Raw genomic sequence first — 17,904 nt, 5'->3', positions numbered from 1 at the left:
TCAGAGGGCAGAGGCCTGGCACTCCTCTGGACTGTCCCTCAGCCTGGCCAGGAGATGGCCCGCCAGGTGGCCAGGCCTTAGAGCGAGGCGGGGCTCCTCACAGCCAGACATGCCTGCCCCTCCTCCAGTGGCATCTTACCCGATGATCGCATCATCCTTTCTTCCTCCCTGCCCACCTGCCTTCTGTCTGATCATCCTAACAGTCGCCTCAGCCCGGTGACCCTAAAACTGCTGCCAGGCCTGGCCCCTCCACCACTGCCTCTCTGGTAATGAGGGGGCTGGGGGCCTGTGCATAACAGATTCCCCAGTCTGCTCCGCACGTGCCAGCACAAGAGAGCTATAAATAGGGTGAGCTGGAGAGAAAGACTGGATTAGGACAGCTTTAAGGGAGGGCAGGATGGAAAAACGCTTTCGTGTGTGATTAAACACACACCAGGCCCAGGAGTGTCTGGTAGATGCTTTTGGAAATCCACCTCAGATACCAGCCCTACCCCCACCACGCCAGCCAAGAGGAGATGCACCCAGGGCCTGCCCAGCACCCATCCCAACCAGACAGGCCCAGCTGTCTCTCCTCTGATCCCTTCCAGGAGAACCACTGGCTTCTACCTTTAAGGCAAGTCTGGGGCATCCTTGGTGGAAGATGAGCCGCAAACTTCTGGAGAGCCCACATCACCCCAGCAGCTGGGCAGGGCCCTTGGGGCCAGGGTTAGCCAGGAAGCAGGGGCCTCCCACAGCAGGCCCTCCCCTTCCCCCGGTGGCACTCATCTCCAGGCCCAGTGACTCCAGCAGAAGCGGGGCCCTGTTTTGAATCCAGGCCCCACTCTGGGCCCTAGGAAACTGGGCTTTGAGGCCAAGCCAGCCACCAGTGGGGTCTCGGCAATCTATGGTTGGAATGGGTGCTGGGAAGGACCAGGGTATGACTGCTGTGGTCACCTCAACAAAGTCCTGGAGGGAAGGTATTCATGGCTTCTCTAGGGTTGGGCCGGACTTGATCTCAGGTGAGAGCGTGCCGGGCTGCCACAGGAGGCCCTTGGGGAAGTGAAATGTTAGGCCGTAGGACCATTTGGGACAGGCTTTGATACACTCTGCTGGGAAAAGTGTCTCCCCTCCTGCTTGTGTCTCCCAGGCATCCGTCACTGTGGTGGCTGGCTGTTTGGAGAAGCTGTCTTCTGTTTGGATGGGAAGGGGGCCCTGACTCCTGGGAGGGCAGGATGGAAAAATGCTTTTGCCTTTGGGCTCTAGGGTGGAGGCTTATGGGCTCGCCTTGGGCAGGTCAGGGGCGCTGCCGTAGAGCAGCAGGCCTGGGCAACCAGCCTGGCAGGAAGGTGGCCGTGGGCAGGGCTGCCTCCTGGCTTCTCTGTCACACAGTAAGCACATGAGCTTCATTCAGAAAGTTCCCTGCTTTGGGGAGCAAGCATTGTATGTGTTGAGGCGCCAAGAGCTGCGCTCGGCCCAGCCAGCTGCCACTTTTGCACATTCAGCCTGGGTGTTACAATCAGGCAGCTCCTGCTTATCAGCTCCCAGCAAATGCCAACTCTACTTTGCAGAGACATGAGGGTGTGGCTCCTAGGCACAATGGAGCACGTGCAGGTGGGCCCAGGGTACTCCCAACTTCCAAGATCTAGGGCAGAGGGCAGCATACTTGGAGGGGTGGCTGGGGACAGCTCTGGGATGGCTGCCCCACTGGCCCTCTGACAGCATCGCTCCAGTTCTCCTTGGCGGGGTTGACAGTAATCTTCAGGTGATTTTTGCCGTCAGTGGGTCGATACCCACCTTGAGGCATGCAGGCAGGACCCGTGTTCTGATGCCACATGTCCCAGCCCTGTTCTAGCTGATCTCCTCAGCCCTGTCATCCCCATCCTTACACTCCTGACATTCCAGAAGCATCCCTGGGGTGACTGCCCTCCCTCCCCAGCAGCAGCCAAGAGCTGCTCTCTGAGCTTCGCTGCACCCAGCCTCCCTCCAGGCTGGCCAAAGGCCAGAGGCAGGACTCTCACATGTGAAGATAGGGCACTCGATCAGCTGCACCAGCTTGTCCACCTCTGTGAGGAAATCCACAGTGACCTCCAGGTCCCCGCTGAGTGGGCAGTCAAGGGAAGTCTGACCACTGACCAGGGCAGCTGGTCTCAACTGGGGGTAGGGGCAACCTGGGCTCGACCCAGTGGCACCGAGCACTCCTCCCACCGGGACCTGGCTTCCAGGCACTAAACGTGGTTCTGCCTAAGTGGGATTCAGCAAAGGACAGCAGCCTATTCTCCTCTGCCTTTCTGTCCCTCTAAACGAAGAGCAGCACAGCTGTCCCCCAGCACGGCACTCCGGTTCTGCTCCAGCAGCTCTCTCCTCTGTGCCCTCCAGTCTCTGAAAGGCTCTTATCACAGCCCTGCAGCCCAAAGGGGAGGGCTGGGCAGGAAAGGCCCTCATTCCTTCCTGAGTGCATACCTGTCAGCAGGGCCAAGGATAGGCACAAGCATGTGGCCTACAGTCCTTAGGTGATACCAGGGGCTGAGAGGAGCAAATCTAGGTTTGAAGGCGAGCAGGCACCTGGAGGGAGCCAGGCCAGGCTGCAGCTGACCCTCAGTGAAGGCACCTCAGGGCCCCTCTTTCCTTACCCCCAACTCCTGGCCCATGAGGGAGGAGACTAATTTTGTGCCCTAAGTAGCTCTCCAATCCAGGGTCACAAGCCAGGTGTTCACAGAAGCTGGTTTGCTTCACAATGTTTCAAACAAAATCTGACCATGGATGCCTTGCTCTGAGGCAGGCCCTGAAGTGTGCTCTCCCTCTCCCGGAGGCCACAACCCATCCAGCCTGCTTCTCCCTGTTGTGTCACCTGATGAGCCTGCTGGGCTCTGGCTCTGTGGCCCCTGAAGGTGTGTGAACGCCTCACCCGCCACCTGCTGCAGCCCAACAGCCCCCTGCTCCCAGGCTTTCTCTCTCTGCTGTCCCCCAGCACTAGGCAGAGGGCACCCTGCCTCTTTCCCGGGGTTCCCTTACTTAGGTGGCCTGGTAAGCACCTGTCTCTGATCCCCATTCACAAGGCTTCTTCCAGGGCCAGCTCCCCTCTGGGGGGGCCCCAGACATCCCTGTTTATTGCCAACAGCACTCTCTCAAATACATCCCTCACTGCGCTCTCATGGTCCTGATGTTGCCAGGCCGGGAGGCAGAGCCTAGGGTCGGGACAGGAGGATGGCAGTCCGGTCTCTCACGTGGGTGGGAAGGGGGCACCTGGCCCTGACCTGTCCCTCAGTGGCTGGGCGGGAAGAACAGTGAGTGAAGGATACAACTTCTGGATGAGGTCGTAGGCATGCCGGTAGTTCTGGGTGAGGAAGCAGAGGGACACCGTGGTGACTGGGTTGTGGCACCAGGAGCGGTACAGGCAGCAGAAGAGGTTCTGACTCTCCTGAGGGGGAAGAGGTGTGAGCAGTTAATAGAGCCCCTGCTCCATCCCCTCGGGGGTCCACAGCCTAAGATTCGGGGATGCCGGGGAGCCAGCTCAGCACCCGGGCTGTGTTTGGCAGCCCAGCTGGGAACGAGCTGTCACAAAGGAAACGCTGACAGCTCCTCCTCAGACCCTGTCATTACTCCTGGTCCCGCAGAACCACGTGGTGGTGGCTGTAAGGGCCTGGTCAGGAGTGAGTCTGTCCTTTGTGCTGCCATTTCTGCCCTCGGCAAATAACAGTAATTGTCCTCTCCAGAACTCTGTGGTCCTGGAGCCTGTGGGGCCAGGACAGGGTGTGACAGGATGGCGCTGGGGGGTGGATGGGGAGGAGGCTCCCTCAGGGCCCTGGCTCTCCCTGGCAGCATCCTCCCGTCTTCCTCCAATGCCATTGCTTCCCTCCTTTGCAGCCCACCATGCACTCGGGAACCAGCCTAGGAGCTGGGCCCAACTCGGGAGAGCCCCTGCCCTGAGGAACATTCTTCAGGCCTCCACGAATGTCTGGAAGGAACCACAGGAAGGAGGCAGAGGTGTGGCCTGGATCACTCCCAGGGGCTTGGCCCTGGATGCCCTCAGGCACGGGTTTGGATGTCCTGGAGCCTCCCTAAGAGGGGCCCAAGCAGGTCTGAGGACAGTACCCCCATCTCCAGCAGGGTTATCATCCTGAGGATGGCACACACAGTAGGCATAACCACGCCAGGTCCTTCAAGGTGGGCTCAGAACCCAGCCTATTCTATGTGTGAGGGGGCACTGCCGAGTAGGGGAGGGTATCAGGGAGGGCGTGTGGATCTTGGAATGGGGTCTGGAGTCTCCTGTGGGCAGAGACTTCCATAGGGTGGCTCCAAGGAAACTGGCTGTGACTCACTCCCATGGCTGGTGCTTACATGCAGCCAACCCAGAGGACCCATATTTGACACTGGACCAGGGAGACCTCAGGTTTTATCCCTGTCTCCTCCCTGCCAAATTCCTGGGGCCGAGGGGTGGGCTGGCACAGCTGTGCGCCTGTGTGCATGCGGAGTACCGGGGTCTTCAGGTCCTTGAGCTGGTTTCGCAGCTGGAATAGCTCAGTGGATGTAAGCAGGATGGTGTTGAGAGTGTGGACCATGGTCGAGGCGAACTTGAGGTCCTCTTCCCGGAGCAGGATGTCTGCCATCGAGTGGAAGATGTTCTCCGCATTCAGCAGGAGGCAGAGCTGCCTGAAAAATGCGCCGAGTGGAGGTTCTGGAAACCTCTGGGCCTCAGCCTCAGAACCCTCTCCCTGGTCTTATAGCTCCTAAGGAAACTTACTCTTCCCTGGTCTGGTGTGGGGCCCCAGCTCCGGGGCCTGGGGGAGGGCCACTGGGGCTGCTCACGGGTGCTCAGTGGACCTGGCTCCACTCCTCTCAGCAACTCCAGAGCCCCACGATCTGTATTTATCCCGCCACCCAGCCCCAAGCCAGAAAATGTTTCCTGAGACCAGCAGCTGGGCCTCTGGCTACCAGTGTGGTCAGAGGAGCTGAGTTACCTTTCTGATCTTGGCAACACCCCTCCAGTGCCCCTTCCTGGTTTTATTTTTCTGGATTGAGATTATCCTCATGTAAAAATAACACACATACTGGTCACCCATGTACTGTCCCTTTGCCCTCCCCCTGAGAGAGTCCTGGGGTCAAGAGCTGTTTGTGCTGTTCACAGCGGCTCCCCTGCCTGGAGCGGTGCCTGCAGGTAGAGGGGCGCGGTAGGTGCCTGTGGGATGAACAAACCCTAAGACAACCCTGAATTTTGCCTTCGCTGCTCTGATAATAAAACTCTACCGGTGGGGTAGCCAAGTGACTTGGCCAAGGTCTCCGGATTACTTAGGGTCAATTCTTCCTACCATCTCTCCCCTAGGTCTCTGCCCACAGAGGCCTGGCTTTGAGGGGATGAGCAAGTCTTCCTGTCAGGACTCCAGGGATCTTAAGGCTCTGGATCGCAGACAAGCAAACTTGGTGAGGAGGGTGGGGTGTGGCCCCGAGCCTTCCCTGCCTCCTGTCCAGGGTTGATGTCTCTTTGCCTGACTCCTAGTCTCTGCTCTAGGGAAGCACCCACAGCCTGGGCCTTAGGCTTGTGGGGTCTGAGGGGTCTGAGGCCCCAAGGCCTTGGGTGCTGAATGACTGAGCACTCTTTGAAGCCAATGTGCCTGATACCATCCATCCCAGTCACTGAACTCACACTAGACTCAGCATTATCAGGGTCCGGCTTCTTGTTTCCCTCCAAATACCAGCCATGCCTTGGGGCCAGACTGGAGAAGATTCTTCCCCAGCCCCGGCTCCAGAAAAATCCCAGAGCATTTGGTAACAGAGAGGCCAAACCACGAAGCGCAAACAGCAGGCAGGCCGTCTCCAGCCTAGGCCCAGCCGGAACCAGCAGACTTGGGCAAGAAACCACCAGAGAAATGGAAACAAGGTTGTTGGGGGAATGAGGCTTGAGGGTGGTGTGGGGAGGGCTCTGCTCCCCCCCGGGGTGGGTGTGTGTGTGTGTCCCCTGCTCACATGGTGTGGGTGTGGGATGGGCCACAGCCCCAGAGCCTGGTGCTCCCGACCAGCTGTGCCACCCAGTGTGTCCGTGTGACAATTTCTTCTCCTCCGACTTGGGGGTGACTTCTATCTGCACCATGAGGGCTACTCAGAGGACAGCTCCTAGACTAGTGACAACTTGGGTGGGGTGCACAGTATGTGGCAAATGGGATCCCTGGTTGGGTACCCCATTAGTACCATGGGTGGGGACGACAGCCAGCTCCCAGGTGGAAGCTTGGCCCTTCAGCAGAGGGCAGGTAGCACTTCCTGTTCCCCCCTCCCCCTGCTCCATTCTCCCACCGAGATGGGCCCCATCTCCAGGGCTGAGGGACAGAAATGTGTCAAGAGGGCAGGCTGGGGAGGAAGGGTAGCATTCTGACAAATGGTCACAAATGCCCGTCGCCTGCAGCTGCTGCCGTCTCCATGACAGAGGCCGACAGCTGAGGCTGCTGCCAGGCAGCACTCTCCAGGGACCACAGGCCTGAGGGACCTGAGGCAGCTGGGGAGGCGGGGGTGGTGCGCTCATGTGAGGGCCACTGGGGAGGGTGTGAAGGGGCAAACGATGGGATGGCGGCGGGGAGAGGTGGGTACCAAAGGCCTCCTGGTGTCCCCAAGAACCTGGGAACACTGACAGAACTACAGAAGGTCAGAGTTTTCTGGAAACACTCTGCTCTTGCCACCATTACACTCACCTCCGCTAGTGTTTCAGTAGCCCTCTGCTCCCTCTCTGGTTTGCACCTGTTGGTGGTCATGTCTGGTCCCATGGATATCTTCAAAGTCACCTCTAGATCAGTGGCTCCTACATGCGCCTCTCGAGCCCCTACTGAACTCTGGATGGGACAGCCACCTGCCCAGTGGATGCTCTGCCTGGCTGCCCGACGGGCATTTCAGGCTTGGCAGCGCCTTAGCACACCTCTTGGTTTCCCTCAGACTCTGGTCCCCCAACCTTCAGGGGGGGCGTCACCGCCCACCAGCCTCAGAAAGTGGCATCACTGGCCAACCAGCTGCTCCAGCCCAGATCGAGGAGTCCCCCTTGATCCCCGGGCCCCTCTGTCCTGTGCACCAGCCACCTGGGGACTCTGCCTGCAGGGCACACGTGCCTCCTCCTGGCCCGTCTCAGCTGTCCTTGGCAGGAGTGTCTTAAAAAGTCTCATCAGAGCATGGCATTCACCAGTGGCTTCCTGCTGGATCTAAATAAACCCAGCTCCTCACGTTGGCCTCCAGAACCTCATATTGGCCGCCAGAACCTCATGCCTTCTGGTCAGTTCCTCTCTAACCTCAGCTCTTACAAGTCCTCCTTTACTCACGACATGCAGCCTTCTAGAGCATTTCTTCTGTCCCTGACACCTGCCCTGGCCAGCTCTGCCCAAGGACCCACATGTGGCTGGCTCCTTCCGGCCTCCAGGTCTCAGCTCCAACACTAGCCCCGGTGAAGCCTCTGTCCCCTGCACCCACTCCCACCAGCCCTTTCTAAGGAAAGTCGTTTCTTTCCAAGCATTTCTTACTACTTGACTCATCTGGTTGATGGACTCATTTACTGGGTCCCTGGTGGTTTCTCCTACCAGAGCATGAGCTGAAAAGGGCAGGGCCTTGCCTGTGACTCTTGTGTCCCTCATACCAAGAATCACTTTTGATCATTACTGCATGGAGGAGCTCGCTGATCTCCGTCCAAGATTTTATGGACAGGCCTGAGACGTTCCTCTCCTCACTCCAGTGCATCCCTTAGCTCCTCCAACATGGGCCCCGGCCTGCTGTGCCAGCCTGTCTGCAGAGAGCAGCTGCCCTGATGGTGCACTTCTACCCTCTCACCCAGGGCCTGGCTGCCTGGCCCAGGGAGACCCCAGGAGATGACTGAGCACACGTGGCCTGAAGGACTGGCAACACAGCCCACCACAGGGTCTCCCCTGAACACTGCTGATTAAGCCAGCACAGGGGAGGGGTGATGGAGGAGCGGCAGCAGGGCACATGCAGCCGGTAGTCTTCAAGTCCCACCCACGGTGCTCTGGGTGTCTGCAGCTACCCTGGCTTCAGTGGGGTTTCTCTCCTGGCCCAGGAAGCCATTGGGCAGAGCCTGGAGGGCCTGAGGCAGCAGCTCGGGGCGGGGCGGCGGGGGGTGGGGTGGGCTCCAGCCCTGCAGATGGGCAGGGGCAGGGGGCAAGAGCAACACTGGGGGTTGTACCTCACCTCATCCGGCCTTTGCTGCCTCATCCCAAGGTCAATTGAGTTTGGGGAGAAGGAAGACAGCTCTCAGACCGCTCCAGGAAGCAGGAATGATAAAGTATTTGCTGGCTCCTGGGGAGACCTAACCACATGCCGAGTACTGTGCTGAGAGTGTTACACCTGTCCACTTGGGACGGGCCGGGGGTGACAGGAAAGGACATGTTCATGTCTCTAAGTGCTCACACGGTTCAGGGCACTCTCTAGGCATTTCAGAGGAAGGCAAGTTTGGGTGGGTGGATAGGGCTGTACCTTGGAGAGCTCTGCACACCTGTATCAGGGAGGTGGGGGAGGGAGGAGGGGGTCCACTCTTCACCCAATCCTGAGTCCCCACAAGCCCAGCCTTAGGTTCCTCCTGTGGCATTTGCTGAGTTCTCACACAAGCCTGGACCCCCATGCAGAGAAGCCCTGCGCCGCAGGTCACGTAGCTGCCCAGGGGAGGAAGGAGGGTGGGTCTAGATCCAGAAACCTAGTTCCTTTCCGCACTCTGCCTCCTCTGTGCCTGTCATGAGCGGGCACTGGGGGCCGTCCCCACCCGGCGGGGCCTGGCAGATGGCTGCCTCACAGGGCTGCTGCGTCATCACTTCTCTGCTGAGCCCCCGCCTGGCTTGAGCTGACTGCCGGGCTCTCAAGCAGAGCATCAATAATGGAACACAGCTTGCAAGCATTAAAATTTGCCTATATTTTTTAATACCCATATTAAAATGCTATTCATCACGAGACAATGGCTTGGAAAATACTTGGGGACAAGGCAGAAAGGTGGGGCAGAAGGGAACCTGGATGGGGTCTGGGAGGTCACAACCTGGAGGCCCACCTTGGGGCCAGAGGAGGACAGGGGTCCACACATGTGTGCCCTGAGGTGGCCTCTAGTGTGTAGCCAGGGGCCCATGGAGGAGGCTCTGTGTCCCTCTCCTCCAGACGCCCTGCTGCTGCCTGGACAGCTGTTCCCCCACTTCCAGGTCCGGCTTCATGCTTGGGAGGGAACAGCTCTTTTATGTCTCCCTGTCATATACAGGAACTTGAGGGGAGCAACCTGCCTCCGGTTGTTTCTGAGGCCCCTGGGACCCAAGAGGGGGACCACCACTTTCCCTAACAGACTGAGACAGCACAGAGAGGCCCACACAGGGGCTTCAAAAGAACAAGACCTACACTGGGGCCAGAGGAAGGCCACACCATACCTGTCTGGTTGGTGTGAGCCTCGTGTTACTGTTGCTCCAACTACAAATACTGGCTAAGCATCCACATGCACCAGACTCTGGCCCTGAACGTGCACTGGCCTCAGCGGAGGCCCTCGCTGGGAGGTGCTCTCCAGATGCCCAGCCTGGCACCCACCTACTGCTCCTGCTTCAGGTAACAGGTGGGCCAGAGGGAGTGGGAGGAGGAAGGCATTAACTGGCCTTGCAGGTGGGTCAAGATGGGCCGATCATGCTGTGAGGCCACGTGGCCTGGGCTGGGCAGGAGAAGACCTGCCTCCTGGGGGAAAGGCATGGGCAGAGCCAGCCCCCTGGGCCAACAGGGAGCCTGGTGCTGTCCTTTGTTCTGTCCTGGGTGTGGGAAAGGGGCTACATGCTGCTGCTTTTCTAGGGACCTGGCCAAGGTGAAGCCTCGGTTTGGAGGACAAGACCTGCCCAGTAGCTCTGAGCCCTGCTCATCCCCCATGGAGGGGATGCCTGGGGTGGGCGTTCAGCCTGAAGGGTCCAAGAGTGCCCCTTATCCTGGCTGACAGAGCTGGCTTTGGGGTGGGCTGGTGGGTACAACCTACTCCATTGGCAAGTCAGCCCAAGGCTACTGGATGGGGACCAGGTAGATTCAAGAGATGCTTAAGGTGACATGGAGGCTGGAAGGACCACTTCCCCACAGGCCTTTCCCATTCTTGACTATCCCAAGCAATAAGCTGACCACATAGATGGGATGGCCACCAGCACAGGGCACAGAACAGCCGATCTGACGGGGAGAGACCCTGGATCTACCCTACCTAAGTGGAAAGAGATATTGATGTTGAGAGATGGGCATAAAAGCTGGGGGCGCCTCCTGCCTCTCGATGCCCCCCAGTTACTACTAACACAGTTCATTCCCTCTTCAACCCTTGCTCGCCTCCCTGCTAACTGCCCCATGGAAACAGAGAATTCAAAATCAGCCTCGGCTGCCAAGTTCCAGACTGCGAGGTGCACCCAGCTCTTTAACGCCGCCATCTGCTGTGTGGTCAAGGGGACGAGTCCTTCTTGGGCCTGTCCAGACCCTGAGGAATCAGGCTGTGTTAGTGCCACACCAGGGGCAGGCGATGGGAGTGATTTCATTTGGCACCTCCTGTTAGGTTGGGCCCAACAAATGGCTTCCCCGACACAGGAAGGTCTGTCTGCCATCACCTCAACTGCCCTAAATGCTCACAGAAGCATCCCCATCCCTTCCACCAACACTGCCCCTCTGAGGCCTTCCTGCCTCCACTTCTGCCCTGGGGCATGAGGACCACCTGGTGCCCTGTCTTGGCCTTCAGGCTGGAAGCTGATGGGTGGTGTGGACGCTGGAGGGCAGGTGAGGTAGGCCACCAGCTCTGAGCTCAGAGGGGTGGCTGGGTAGGCAGTCCCTCTGAGAGGGTTCGCACTCCCTCTCAGAGGCTGGAACTGAACACTGCCTTCGAGGAGAGCTCAGGGTGGGATGGACTCTGAGGCCCTCTGCAAGCCGGCCTCAGAGCTGGGCCAACTGGCTGGAGGGCAATACGCTCCAGGCACCTCCTGTCCAGGCATCCTTGCAGTGGGGCCGAATCCCTTCTGCTCAGAGTCTCTCCTTCTCCCTTGAGCCTGGGCCTCCTTCCTTCACCTCCATCCCCAGCTGTGTGCGTCCTGAAGAGGCTAACATCACAAGTGAAGGGATAGGACCTCAACAACTCTCCACTTTGGCTGCTAGCCGGTGTTCATGTCCCCTCAGTGTCCAAGGCCAACGGGACATGGGCTTTCCCGGGAGACGCCTGGAGCCTCGCAGCCAAAACTCTGAAGTGCAGCCTAATGTCAAGTACAGAAAACACAGGGACCCAGAGCCATTCCCACCGGAAAGGCCTTCCCGCCTGTCTCTGCCCAACAGCTGGGATCCTTTAGGAATTTAAAGAGAAAGCAGCTTTCAGGTCAGTGTAACATTAGAGTGGGGGAGGAGGGAGTGGCCTCCCTTCTGAAGTTCAGAAAGGTCCAGAGTTTCACTGCATCCGCCCCCCACTTTCCCCTCACTCCTCGTCCCTTCCAGCCCTCTGCTTCCCAAGTATGAAAACTGTAAACCTGTTTTATTTATTTCAATCAGTCCTCGGCAATGTGTGCCCCTCAGGGCAGAGGCAGCCATGGTAACCCTGCCAACTCATGCCTTAAAAACTCATCATGTTTAATGCAGTCGATGTGTCTGATACACTTTAAAGTTTCTTGGTGGGGTGTGGGGTGACAGGGGTAGGAAGAGTAGGCAAAAGGACTTGTTTTTCTGGGTCTTGCTGGGAACTGGTGGAAAGGGGATGGAGGGAGGGCTACGGCACGCTGAGGGAGAGGCGGAAGAAAGGGGTCTTTTGTCCACTTAGCTGTCAGTCTGTCTCTGTTTAAGAGCAGCACGTCCAGACTCTGGGGGGCCACAGACACCTGGGCTCCTCTGGGAAGATACCGTCAAGAAAACCAAATGGTCTCATGCCTCAGCCCCTCTGTGCCGAGCCAGCCTCTCTCCAGGTTTGGAGTTTGCTCTAGGGACCAAGGTGAATGTAGAACAGAGTCAGGAGAGGTGACTTCCACTTCCTCCACTGCCCAGGGTGGTCTGTGGCGCTTCCTGCCACGTGAGGGGCTCTGGCCACTCCCCAGGACAGAAGACATGTGCACATGGCCCGCCAACCTGCTGGGCCTCGTTTCCCATGTGCTGTTAGCAACCTGGCCAAGTCTGTCTCCACTGTCAACTCCCAGGCACCTTTCCAGCCCCTTCTGGGCCTTTGCTCAAGCTGTCCCTGACCCCAGGGAGGGCCTTTTGCTCCGCTCCTGCCTCCCTCTTGCTAGTTCCCCAACATCTGCCTCCACTCCCCTGAGATCTGTCCCCTGACACTTGTGGTGTCTCCTTCCTTGACCTCAGCTTCCCAAGGCAGAAACCCCACCGGCCGGGCTCCTGTGGGCAACAGGAAGATGGATACTTGTGGAACAGGAAATCAATTGCCAGGAGGCGCCGGGTGGCCCAGGTCACTTCAGTGTGGAATCCAGCTTGCATGCGGAAGTGCAGGTGCGGGGGCCCAGGGAGCCAGGTGGGTTTTGAACCAGACATCGGGGTTTTGTGAAGCATCTGGTTCTGGCTGAAGCACTTTCATAATTTGAAAGGCAGGGACAATGTCCAGGAAAAGAAGCTGCACCTTCTGTCCCCCAGGGAGCTTGCCCCAAATAGGGCTGGAGGCAGGTCAGATGGTAGGGGTACGACCACCTGCTGGAGGCTCCAGGGACACCATGAGATAGGGTGGAAAGACCCTGGGGACGGAGGAGGTGTGCTGGGCACTGTGAGGAAAAGGCAGTGCTGGGAGGACCAGGCTGGGGTGAGGGGACAGCGGGAGAGGCTGCGAGAACATCGTGCTGGGGGCCATCTCTCCAGGCTTCAGTGAGTAATGAAGGAAGCCCTTGGCTTCAGTGTTTCATCTTTTGAGCCCCCAGGGCAAATGAAAACAAAGGAATGGGCCACTAAAGGAAATCCTGTTGTCTCCACAGTGATCAACTCCACCAAGCCCTGAGAGATGGGGTTCCTGCCTCTCCTCTCACAGGGATTCCCTTCAGGTTGAATCACCATCTCCTTCCTGGCCACAGCCACACGTAACCCACATCTGTGAGTGCTTTCTTGACATTAGGCATGTCATGGACCTTAAGTCCTTTTAACACAGGACTGGTATTATTTTAGCCATCCTCTTCTACAGAGAATGAAGGTGAAGCACAGAGCAGAGCCTCGCCAAGGTCCTCATGTGGTCAGCCCACACTGGCACCCAAGCTCTCAGCTGCCATCTCCCTGTACACCCAGCTTGTAGGTTCCAGGGCCCAGCTGGCACAGGGGCTCAGACGTGCTTTTTCTGGAAGATGGATGGTTTTCTGGGAGGGAAGTGGGGGCACCTACAGATATCACCAGGCCTTCTGATGGACCAGAGCCCGATTTGCTCCAGAAACTTCCTGTGGTTCTGGGGCAGTTTCTATGCAAACCAGCTTCTTCTACCCGACCCTCACCCTGGGGCTACATCTGGCCAAGACAGTGCTGACCTGTGCCCACACTTAATTCTGCCCTGCTTGGGTGATGGCCTATCTCCAAGGAGTGAGGCAGAGTCTGGGAGGCAGGACCCAAACTCAGACCTGGATCGGGATGGGGGCAGGATCTATGGGGGTGACTCTATCAGCAGGTTCCCACGCCAGTGGCTGCCTGAGGTCCAACAGGGAATGGAGATTTCAGTACACTGACTCCTGGTGCTCCTAATCCAGGCTGAGACTGCCAGGAAAACAGCGACCCTGAGCCTTGCATGCCTGGGGGTCCCCTGGGTTGGCCGTTAGAGAACCAGATGGAACCTTTCCCCCCTTGAAGCCCTCTGAGCTCCGGCCCTTCCAGAAGGATTTCCTCCCCAGGATGCACTTAGTATCCCCACTGAGGTGAGCCCTGCCTGGAAAGAGGCTGCACGCTGCCTCAGTGCCAACTCTCAACCAGCTCAGCAAACTGTTTCCTGGCCCCAGACTGACTGTCATCCATGCCTCTGCCAGCTTCCAGCCAGGCTCAGAGAGGCCCTCGGAGATCAAGTGCTCATGGGACAAAAAAGAAACTGAAGCCAAGGGTCCATAGTGGTCCAAGCCACACAGCCAAGGCCATAGTGGAGTCGAGTCCCTGACCCAGAAAGTTTCATTCTTCCAGACAGTCCAGTGCTGTGTGTCACCTACACCAAGACACACCTCTCCTCCCTGGCCCAGCCCCCTTTCTACCTGATGGCTCCAGTTCCCTGTGACTGGACTGCCCAGGGCATAGACACCCTTCAGTCTATGATATGTGACCTTAATCAGGTCCTTGGAGGTAGAGTCTGTCCTAGGACAGGGAAGCGAAAGGTAACCCTGCATCTCTGCCATTTCCCCCTTCAAACTTTGGGGGTGACCTTCTGAGAAATGAGGCAGGCAAGTAACAAGTTTTGGGAGCCAGGGGAGGCTGGCTGAGGCTGCTCCACTGTTCCTGGGAATGGCTTAGGGACACCCCATGCCCCAGTAGTCTTCTTGTTACCAAGCTGCTCTGTTCATGCTTTCCTTTACTTCATCCCACTATTTCCAAACTAGTCCTTTGTTTCAGGCCAAGGGATCACTTCCTGCTACTGTTTATATGACCACAAACACTTACAGATGGCGAGCACCTCTCTCTCACCTCTGTCACTGTGGAGTTCAGAAACTGAGGCCTTGAGATCCCAGGACTCTGCTCCTCTAACCTTAAAGCCACGTACCCGACTTGGGTCCAGTGTTCCCATGGTCACTGCAAGGAGGCCAGAATGTCCCCCATCTCAAACTCTTCACCAAATGGGCTGTCCTTGCAGGGGTTGGTCCAGAGTGATCATAGAGATTCACTTCTATCTTACTTCCTGAGCTAACTTTCCTCATAAGGATTAATGTGCTCTGAAGTGTTCCCATCAGGGGGGCTGTCATTTTGCTTTCCTGCCCTTGGGCGCCACACACACCTCTCAGCAGGGAACCACCACGCCTTGTCCCATCAGTGTCCTTACCAACCCAGATGGTCACACAATTACCCTCCAGAAAAAAGAGTGCCCTCCAAGCCAGGAATAGCCCCTTACTGAGAGACCCCTGACTCTGGTTGTACACTGAAGTCATGTGAAGACCATCTGGGACACCAAGACCACGCTCAGGCCCACTCCGGGATGTCGGCAATCTGTATTCCTAACAGGCTTACAGTCAGGACTGAGAACCACTGCTCCCAGCTTCCACGGCTACCAGCCTGGCGATGCCACTCTCCGAGTGGAAATGGGGAGATTCCACCAGCAGCCCCAAAGAGCGCACAGCTGCAGAGTCTGGGCTTAGTTTTGGGTGAAGACCCTCACGACCTCCTCATGACCACACCCCCACCTCCCCAGATCCTGGGTCCTAGTTTTCCCTAAGTTTCTGCCTCATCTCCACCTTAGAGCCCTAAGTCCTTGGTACGCAGCCACGATTTGCTCAGTTCAGATGGGAAGAACAGGAGATGAACTCTCAGGCCAGACCTCTGCTTGCCCAGGACTGTCCTGCCACCCTCTCCTAAGGTGGCGTCACCTCTCCCAGCCTGAGATGCGGATGTGCTGGGGGAGGAAGCTCAGCTCCAGCCTGCCTCTGGCATGTGCCTCTCCCACTTTTCTGGCTACATTTGGCTTTCACAGGAGATAACAGTCTTCTATCAGGGAACTAGAATGATTAGTGTCTTTCTGGCCTTCAGATCTTTAGTATGGGAGTTTTATGGAATTTTATGAACTGAGATTGTTTTCTGTAGCTCTTCACAAGTGCCCACTTAAAGGGCACTGAGATAAATGGCAGAAAACAGAATGAGAAGTGAAACACCAAAGCCCACTGCTGGTAACAAAGAGCAAATATCAGAGTAGCCTCACTGCGGAGTCTCTTGGACAATTGTGAAGAGATTGAAGTGAAAGGGCTGGGAGGATGGAAGGGTCACAGAAGAAAGGAGGGGACAGAGAGAGCGTGGAGGGGACTCCTTCAGTCCTTTGTGGCCACATGGAAGGGGGAGGTTTCTCTTATTTGTACCCTCATCCACCCCAACATGAGGCTGAAAAAATTCCTTTTATGATCAGTCATTTTTAGGGAAATTTAAGATGCATGAAATAGGCTTTTCATCTGAATGTTCTTTTCCAGCCCAGGAAATCTTTATCGGATTAAATGCATGAGAATGAGAAGGGGCCCCATATGTGAGGCATCTGTTAAGTTCCTCTGGTGACAGTGTCCTGCAGGTGCCTGAGGAGTTCCAGGTCTTAGCTACCAATGAGGCCCCTACACCCCAGGAGAGGTGCCAGGCCAGGAGCCTGCTGGGGAGCCACCCGCCACCCCATCATCACACCACTGCCCATTGAGCAGAGAGACTGGGCCACTGCACGTAGAGAAACGGGCGATGGCATTTTAACACCGATGTGGCAGACTTGATAAGGGAGAGTGACCCTAAGCCAGTCTGCTTTGACCAAGAGATTAGAAGGCAGTGTCCTAGTGAGCTCGGGATCCTGAGGGAGCTACGCCTGCTGAACGCCAGGTGATGTGAGTGAGTGAAAACAGGGCAACTGTGAGTCTGAATCCTCTGCTAGAAAACCAGGACCACAACCACAACCAAACAGAATCAAGTATTTATAAATGCAAAGGCAAAGTTTTGGAAGGACATACATGAAACTGAAAGCAGAGGCTACTTCTGGGGGAGGAAGTGGTGGTGCGGGTCTTACATTTTATACTATATTCTTCGGCATTATTTCAAATTTTATCATACATGGATTAAGATTTTTTTTAAACAACAAATAAAATATTTAGAGTCCTACACATTTGGGGATCATCTTGGACTCCCTGGTGGAGATCTCAGAGGCAGAGCAGGGGAGATTTAACAATGGAAACAAGCATTTTACAAATGAGAGGATCAACAGCCGGGAAATGATATTTTTAGCTACTGTGGCTCTTTGCTTCAAAGGCGTAGGTTTCATCTAAAACCAGGCAAACCTCCTACAAAGTCTGCCTGTTTGCAAGGAGTGATTAGCATAATACTCCTTGCAGGAGAAAAGGCCTGGCTCCACTCTGAGGCAGGAGTGCCTACTACAGGGGAGGCTTCTCCTGAAATAGAATCCAAGCAGAACAGCAAATGTTATCAATGGAGATGAAGCCCCCGCCTTCACTTAGAGCTGGAAAGCTCCCTCACACCGAGAGCCCAGGGATTACGGGTGCCACGCAGCCTGGCAGGGTGAGATCTGAGAGTCCACATCCGAACATAGCTGTGCAGGGGAAGCCTACGCTTCTGAGGTGCTATTTAAATCACTTTTGCCTCATGCAACCACCGTCTCCCAATTTTAAGAACACAGAGTCTGGGGAGCCTTTCTAGATGCCCCTTCTGAGGGGAGGGACAGAGCTAAGTCAGGCTGAGAAAGAGGGATGGACTTGGGAGACGGCAGCAGGGACAATGGCAGCAGGACTCAGATGATGAAATCTCAGGGAGGTGCCCTCCTCTGGGGCTGCGCTGGACCCGTGAGAGGCGGCACAGCTGTGGGAGAGACGGTGCTGCGGCTTGGTGCCACCCTCTGCCCTCCCCAGCCCCTCGGGCGCTCACGCCTATCCAGGTCTATCCGTCCTGCCTTCCTTTCTGGCCTCTCCTCTCCAAGCCGGGGCCCCTCACTCCCCTCCGCCATTATGCTTGGCCTGTGGCATATCTTTGATGGCTGTCTTTTCTCTCCTAGAAACTCCCTAGTTGGCTCAGGAAGACTAAGCATGTAAAGAGAGGTTTGAACTTTTCTGCAAACACCACAAGAATGAAATAAAAGCTGTGACCTTCCAAGAGCTGTAATTACAGATAATCATCTTGGGAGCTGAGCTGGGACAGATATCACTGGGCAGCTGCTCCATCACACCAGGCCCAGCACCCCATCCTGGGGGGAGTTGACCTTGGGCTGTACCGTGGGGCTGGGGGCAGAAAGTGGCAGTGCGGTTGCCATTCAGGCATCACTGGCAGGAGCGGGGCAGAGGGACTGGTTGGGAG

General features: G+C 56.8%; 1 protein-coding gene across 2 annotated transcripts in view; it reads right to left on the bottom strand.

Annotated features, from left to right (window-relative positions):
• VAC14 (VAC14 component of PIKFYVE complex) overlaps positions 1-17,904 on the bottom strand; it is a 94,184-nt gene that overhangs the window by 5,457 nt on the left and 70,823 nt on the right. The window contains exons 15-17 of one of the 2 annotated variants that reach the window (XM_032486703.1): positions 4,455-4,629; positions 3,279-3,397; positions 1,998-2,077 (exon numbers count right to left, since the gene is read on the bottom strand). The exons of the other annotated variant lie outside the window; for it this stretch is intronic. Coding sequence (XP_032342594.1) covers positions 1,998-2,077; positions 3,279-3,397; positions 4,455-4,629 — 374 coding nt within the window. The remainder of the gene's footprint in view (positions 1-1,997; positions 2,078-3,278; positions 3,398-4,454; positions 4,630-17,904) is intronic. 2 annotated transcript variants of the gene reach the window in all.

The sequence above is a fragment of the Camelus ferus genome, chromosome 9, assembly GCF_009834535.1.
Source record: "Camelus ferus isolate YT-003-E chromosome 9, BCGSAC_Cfer_1.0, whole genome shotgun sequence".
Classification (NCBI taxonomy): Eukaryota; Metazoa; Chordata; class Mammalia; order Artiodactyla; family Camelidae; genus Camelus; species Camelus ferus.
This window is presented reverse-complemented; position numbering and strand designations above follow the sequence as displayed.